Consider the following 7,403-nt stretch of genomic DNA (forward strand, 5'->3'; position numbering starts at 1 on the left):
CAGTTCGTCTTCCGGTACGCGGACGCCACTCCAGAACCTTCCGGCCCCACCGGCCATCAGTTCTGCGAGCAATGTGCCCCGCCCACTGCCACTTAAGGTTTGCAATTCTGCGAGCTATATCGGTGACCCTAGTTCTACTGCGGATATCATCATTTCTGACTCTATCACGCAGAGAAACCCCGAGCATAGCTCTCTCCATTGCCCTTTGCGTGACCTTGAGCCTTCTTATGAGGCCCATCGTTAGCGCCCACGTCTCAGATCCGTATGTCATCACTGGCAACACACACTGGTCAAAGACTTTTGACTTAAGACACTGCGGCAATTTGGACGAAAAGATACTGTGGAGCTTCCCGAACGCTGCCCAACCGAGTCGGATTCGACGAGTGACCTCTTTCTCGAAGTTGGACCTACCTAACTGGACTGTTTGTCCTAGGTATACATAATCGTCAACAACTTCGAGCGCAGAGCCTCCGATTAATACGGGAGTTGGCACAACATGGACGTTAGACATGATCTTCGTCTTGTCCATGTTCATTTTCAGACCAACTCGTTCAGATACTCTGCTGAGATCAGCGAGCATCGCACTGAGGTCCTCCATGGTCTCAGCCATGACTACGATATCATCGGCAAACCGAAGGTGAGTGATGTACTCGCCATTTACATTGATGCCTCGTCCTTTCCAGTCCAGAACCTTAAAGGCATCCTCCAATGCAGCGGTGAACAGCTTTGGGGAGATTACATCTCCTTGTCTGACTCCCCGCTGCAACGGAATAGGCTTCGAGCTCTGGCCCTGTAGTCGGACGGACATGGTGGCGTTTTCGTACAGACACTTCAGCACTTCGATATACCGGTAGTCGATTTGGCACCTTTGGAGAGACTGCAGCACAGCCCAAGTCTCGATCGAATCGAAGGCTTTCTCGTAGTCCACAAATGCAAGGCAAAGGGGGAGGTTATATTCCTCAGTCTTCTGTATAACCTGCCGCAACGCATGTATGTGGTCTACGGTACTATAGCCTTTACGGAAACCTGCTTGTTCGGGAGGCTGGAAGTCGTCAAACCTGCGTGCGAGACGGTTCGTGATGACTCTCGAAAACAGCTTGTAGACATGGCTCAGAAGTGAGATGGGTCTATAATTCTTCAGCAAGGTGTTATCACCTTTTTTGAAGAAGAGCACCACCACACTTCTGTTCCACGCTTGCGGCGTTTTTCCTTCGCGCATGACGGAACTAAACAGCGTCTGAAGGGCCTTAAGGACTGGTTTACCACCCGCCTTCAGGAGTTCGGCCGTAATTCCGTCATCACCTGGGGCTTTGCCATTCTTAAGTTGTTTGAGAGCCATACTAATCTCATACAGGCTGACGTCCGGGATATCTTCGGTATAGTGTCGAGTTAGTCTAGCTCTAGGGTCTCTAGCTAGATCCACGACGGGTGCTCGGGTTGTTGTGTATAACTGTCCATAGAACTTCTCGACTTCTCCCAAGAGCTCAGGTTTGGATGAGATGATCCTGCCGTCGTCGGTCTTCAGTTTTGTCAGTTGGCTTTGGCCAATAGACAGATCTCTGGCAAACACCTTCGAGCCTCTGTTGCGCTTGATAGCCTCTTCAATACTGTTAGTATTGAATCGGCGTATATCTCGCTTCAGAGACTTCGAGATCCGTCTGTTGAGCTGCCTATAACGACAAACGTCACCTGACGACTGCAGAATCATCTCACGCCTCACCTCCATGAGCTTGAGAGTGGAGTCCGAGAGTTTCTTGGTTCTTGTACGACGAGTCTTGAAGAACTTGGACCCGACCGTATGAACAGCTTCCACAAACCCGTCGTTGTAATCGTCCAGGTCGCTAGCTAGGCATTCGAACCGGTTTTGAAGTTCGAGCTGAAAGCTCTCGGGGTTTTGGAGCTGGGCCGGTGCCGGGCGGAGCGTAGACTTTATCAGTCGAGATCTCTCAAGCCTAAATTGAATATTCAGTGTGCCTCTTACCATACGGTGATCGCTCCCGGTTTTGACCGAATTGATCACAGAAACATCACTGAATATTTGCTTCTTCGTCGACATGATAAAGTCGATCTCATTCCTTGTTGCACCGTCAGGGCTCACCCAGGTCCACTTCCTGTGCTCACGTTTCCTGAAGAAGGAGTTCATCATATAGAGTCCTTCCTTCTCCATGAAACCAGCCAGTAGGTGGCCCCGGTGATTCCTACGCCCCACTCCAAATTGCCCCACTCTCAACTCTTCACCGTCTCGTTTGCCCAGCTTAGCGTTGAAGTCCCCCATAACAACTGTGAAGTGAGTTTTGGAGCTATGCATGGCTCTGGAGATATCCTCATACATAGCCTCCACCTCATCGTCGGAGTGTGTCGAGGTCGGTGCGTAGACTTGTATGACCTTCAACGAATAACGTTGGGTCATTCTGAGTACAAGGCACGCTACCCTGTTCGACACACTCTCGATCTTCACCACGTTGTTTACGAGGGACTTGTGGACGATAAACCCGACACCTCCCTGGGACCGTTGTTCGCCCTCCCGGAAATAGAGCAAGTTGCCGGAATTCAGAGTTATCATGTCCTCCCCCTCTCTACGGACTTCCGATAACCCTATGATTCCCCAACGTAACCTGCTTAATTCTTCCTCCAGTTCTAATAACTTTTCGTCGGTCCGCAGCGTACGGCAGTTGTATGTTGCCAGGGCCAAGGGTCGTCGGTTATGGTAGCCGGGCCTCTGCCGGTGATTCACTGTAGCACCCCCTGCCCCGCCATTACCCTGGCCGCTACCGGAGCCAGGAATAGCGGGGCTGCCGGGGACTAGGGGTCTGGGTTTTATTTGTGTCTGCATTATTTTGTTTTTTGTTTTTATCCCTTGGGGGGGATTGCCGTAGTCGTCACGCTTGGCAGGCGGGTTGGCGACCGCAGTTTGATAGAGGTAGTTCTCGGAGGACGCTGCTGCCCATCCACCGGATTTCCTTCAGTCGCCTCTTACGACACCCACGGAAAGAGAGGGGGGGTGGTGCTATTCTTACCCGGCACCACACGGCAATGTACCTTAGAGCATTTATTAATTAATGCTAAATTATTTATGCTAAATAATTATTGCACAAACCTTATTAAGTGCCGATGTTATTGGGATTAGGGACTTTGTTAGGGACCTAGCTAATATTGCGCAATACAGCAGTTCGTCTATCACCTGCCTTAAATACAAATTGTATTAAAAATAAAACCTTCATACAAGAATTAAAAAACAACACATTCCAAACCCAAACCATCAACTGTCAACGTCAAATAATGAAAAGTCAAAATCCCGGTAACAATGTTAAAAATTGTCTGTATGAAAAATGTTAAGGCCTGATAATGGAAACGATCGCCGCGGCTGGGCTGGGGGTGGCGCTCATCCTCATTCTGTTGGTACTTAGGTGGAAGGTCAGGACTATGAAGCAGGCGGTAAGTAAATCTGTACCAAATCCATTGAGTTATTGCTATATAAGCCCAGTCCAGACGGGACAATTTTTCGCCAATCTGAGATGATTAAATTGTCCGATCAAATCAGGCCGTGCGGACGCAAACGCCAATTTGGCACTCCGAATATGACCGATATTAGCGATAGAATGGAGGTGCAGACGCATTCGCGATTGGGGGCAATTTTTTAAATCTAGAGCGCACAAATATCACCATAAATCTAAAATTGGGTTGAATTTCGACAACCCTAAATAGCCGGAAGGGATAGTGCCATATTAGAAAGGGACAGCATGATTCTACCCTGAACCGCTGTCAAACTTCGGTTTTGTAGGAAGTTTCCTTTCTGTACGGTAGTACTATTATTTATTCTGTGGTCAGGCTTTAATAATAGTTTTTAAAGCTATAAGTTTAAACAGTAAATTGCAGCTGTATAAATAGTTACTTAGTTAGGCTTTGCCTTGTCTGTTGTAGGGCCTATTAATTCGTTATACTTTACGCACTCAATATACATATATCAACTTTGACTTACAAAATTGCCTCATCCTCACTCACTTTATACTTAAATGAAAAGTCTGGGCTTCCTTATAGGTGACGTTTACTCGAGAGAAGTTCTAATGAATATATAAATAACTATAGTATGTAATAGATATACACATAATTATACATATACACGGTGTTACTTGAGCCACAGAAAACCTGAGACACCCCAACAGTTTTTTTTTATTCATCTTGAGTATTTATTTTTTAATCCGATAAATATTTAAAAAAATATTAGTTGTTTAGTTTTCTTAACAATTCTATTCGACTGGTAATTCTACACAAGATGCTTCGTCGTTTTAGTGACATCAAACAATTGCTAGTTACCATCGAAAACACTGTTAACAGACCATTTGCATACCTTACTGCAACGAGATAAGGTTTACCAATGGCCGGTTAAGGGTGTTGCTCATTGACAAATAATGTGTCAAATGCTAGTTATTGATATTATTGCATTACAAACCTGTAGAATGGGCATGTAAAAATAATAAAAAATAAAATAAAAATTACCCCCATTAAAACATAGCGCGATCGATTCTCCTACCGATTCTGAACAAACTGTTTTTAGGTTTTCAGTGGGTCCTGAAACACCATGTATATTCACAGCCAACCATATCGTATTGACGTTGCAGTCAGTAACCTAAGGTGAAAAGCTACGAGACACCTTACACTTGTTTACCACAAACATTGGTATAAATAAAATATAAGAATCTTTATTTACAGCCCCAGCCTGAACTTGTTGCCGACGCGGACGTGCTATCGGGATGTCGTTCATCACAACTAGTCCATCGTCTGTGTCCGCACAACAACGTCGTCCAGAGCTTCGATGTAGAAGCTAAGGACAGCTTGGACGACCACCTCGATATACTTGCAAGGAAGCTCGCTGAGAAGGTACGTCTAAATTCTGTCTTCTTTGAGCTTCGGACAACTAGCCCATCATCTGTGCCCGCAGAACAACGTCGTGCAGTGCTGCAAAGTGGAAGAGAAAGATTCCTTGGAAGACCACGTCGAGATAGTCACTACGTCCACGACCAACATTACGTCCTCTTAGCGATTGGTCCACGGTAAATATCATAACTCGTTTAGAGTTTCGATGTGGAAGAGGAAGATAACTTGGACGACCACCTGCTCCACTCCACTCCACCACTTGGGCTGGAAGGTATTTCTAGATATTTTCCTCTAAGGTTTTAGTCGTATTAATACTCTGTCTTTTTACAACGTCATTCGTCGTCGCTTCTATGTGTAAGAGAAAGAGAGGAGAAAGAATGGAGTGTAAAATTCATTGTGAGATTAAATACCTATATCCTCTGCTGAATTTTCCTTCTCGAACCCCACCATGCCTATTTCTAATCTAGTGCGATTGTATCCAGTTCTGGTGATCGGAGACTTTTCTCCTACTAACATCTCTAACTAGTATACTATATTATCAGCTTTATTTTCAAAATTATTGATTTCTTACCGATCAACAGGAAAGTCGTCTCCGTCTCTCAAAATCCAAGATCAGAGAGACACAAAACGAGATTCAAAACCTTCACGCGATAGACCAGAACGTCCGTCTCCGCTACCGGGAAATCATGGACTCGCTCCGCAACGACCTGACGAGCAACGAAAAAGAATGCCGTAGGCTGCAAGGGCAGATCGAGTGGGTGTCGCGAAGAAGAGCTGAGCTGAAAGAAGAGGCGAGTTTGGCAGCTATAGGGTTTGAGAATTTACACCGTATTCCAGAGTACGGTGCGTTGACGTTGAGTGATCAGGAGAGCAGGAAAATGCGGGAGGTGAATCGATCGCCGCAGAGACATGTTGAGCTGTTTGGAGATAGGACGGTAAGAGAGCTTACAGTACGCTCCCTAGTTTGTAACTCTGTAGGTACCAGGTACCTATAGTTAATACATATGACATGACGGTCATTATTTTTTCCTAGTGTAACCGAGAAAACATGCTTATTTTATCTTTAGGGTATATCAGCATAGTCTCTGCTCCTAAAAAGAGATAATCGTTCCGATCAAAGAGTCAGCAACTCAGCATTTTATTATTAGTTCATCACACATTTTGACGTGTGTCTATAATATATGTGGTACAATATGAGCGAGCAATCATCTATAGGTAACCATTTAACCAATAGACAAGCTATCTTCGCAATCAAATTCTTACCATCCTTACATGCCCGCAGAACGTGACCGAACCTAACACTAAAATTCCTAAACAGGTGCGCCGCGGGCACCGTCTCTACGGTGAAGCGGCTGCGGAACTCGCCAGCAATTTAGCCGAGCTACAAAAAATGGGGGCACCTGAAAGGGTTACCGAGAAGTCCATCCCCCCCTCCTACCTCTACCAGAGACACCGGAAGGAGCCCCATCTACCGAACGCACCTATGGCCCCTCTGGTCATCAAAAGTTCTCCGTCTGATATGGTTCAGATAGAATCATCACAACTGGGATATCACACGCCGATGTAATGCCGTGAATTTTGCGGTTTTATTTTATTTTATTTACTGGATTTTTTAATAAGTTATACAATATTTATTTATTACAGAATATTATTGAAATACGTATTATATTTTCAATAACTTGTAATTCCTTAGCAGTCTCTCATTTGATAAAAGTTTAAATAATCTACTCAAGTCTTAGTTTTACCGACTGACCTGTTCGATAATTCGAAGTTCTGAGATATTAATTTAAAATAAAGACAATAAGTAGGTTGCTCTATTATCGATTCTCAAGAAATATTACATCTAACCTAATAATTTTTAATCATTATTTTATTGATCAATAACAATACAATAGCGCAAAGTCAACATCGATATCGCAAGCGTATCCAAAGCGACAGACATGACCGCTGCACTCCCCCTTTATAACCTCCCGTTAATACCGAGGGTTTAAATCCCCGAAAAAGTGAGCACTTGCCTTGTTTACAAGGTTTTAGATTTTAATTTAGATTGGGGTTGGCGCGCACTGACTGTCAAGCTGACGTAAGCGACCGCCAAAATGGCGGGTAAAATGAGTCTTTTATCGTGCACGGTACGGTTGCAAGGTATTTTACGAGGGTGCGTCCCGCGTATCCATTAAAATCGCATTCGTATGTGATCACCTAATACAATATCATCAAGTCTGGGGTCGCTTTGTGAATAATTTCTCGGCAATCTGCTCGCGCTGGAGGATCAGGATAATTTTATAATTTCATAATTGTTTGCCTTTGGTTAAAGTCTGGAGGCTAGATTAAACAGTGCGGTCTGAATCTGAGTAGTACACAAGTAGAGACACAAGAGTGTGCTTACTAATCAAATCTTTACATTAGTTTGAACAAATATGAGGTCGTTGGTGCACATTATAATCATTATTTTACTTTATAAAAGTAAGCATTTCATTAATCGTTTTTGCGAGTAGTTAAGTAATTAAGAAAAAAACTGATAAAGAGCA

General features: G+C 44.4%; 1 protein-coding gene across 2 annotated transcripts; it reads left to right on the forward strand.

The window, feature by feature from the left end:
* Window positions 1-3,257: 3,257 nt before the first annotated feature.
* LOC134750449 (uncharacterized) lies at window positions 3,258-6,463 on the forward strand. Of its 2 annotated transcripts, none has more exons than XM_063685605.1 (4): window positions 3,258-3,435; window positions 4,711-4,878; window positions 5,457-5,810; window positions 6,194-6,463. In XM_063685605.1, exons 1-4 carry the CDS (start codon window positions 3,346-3,348, stop codon window positions 6,440-6,442), a joined length of 861 nt encoding a protein of 286 aa, XP_063541675.1. In that variant the 5' UTR covers window positions 3,258-3,345; the 3' UTR covers window positions 6,443-6,463. The 2 variants fall into 2 exon arrangements, with proteins under 2 accessions (XP_063541675.1, XP_063541676.1); XM_063685606.1 differs by having other exon boundaries at window positions 3,259-3,435; window positions 5,457-5,666.
* Window positions 6,464-7,403: the final 940 nt, after the last annotated feature.

This window comes from Cydia strobilella, chromosome 20 (genome assembly GCF_947568885.1).
Source record: "Cydia strobilella chromosome 20, ilCydStro3.1, whole genome shotgun sequence".
Taxonomy (NCBI): domain Eukaryota; kingdom Metazoa; phylum Arthropoda; class Insecta; order Lepidoptera; family Tortricidae; genus Cydia; species Cydia strobilella.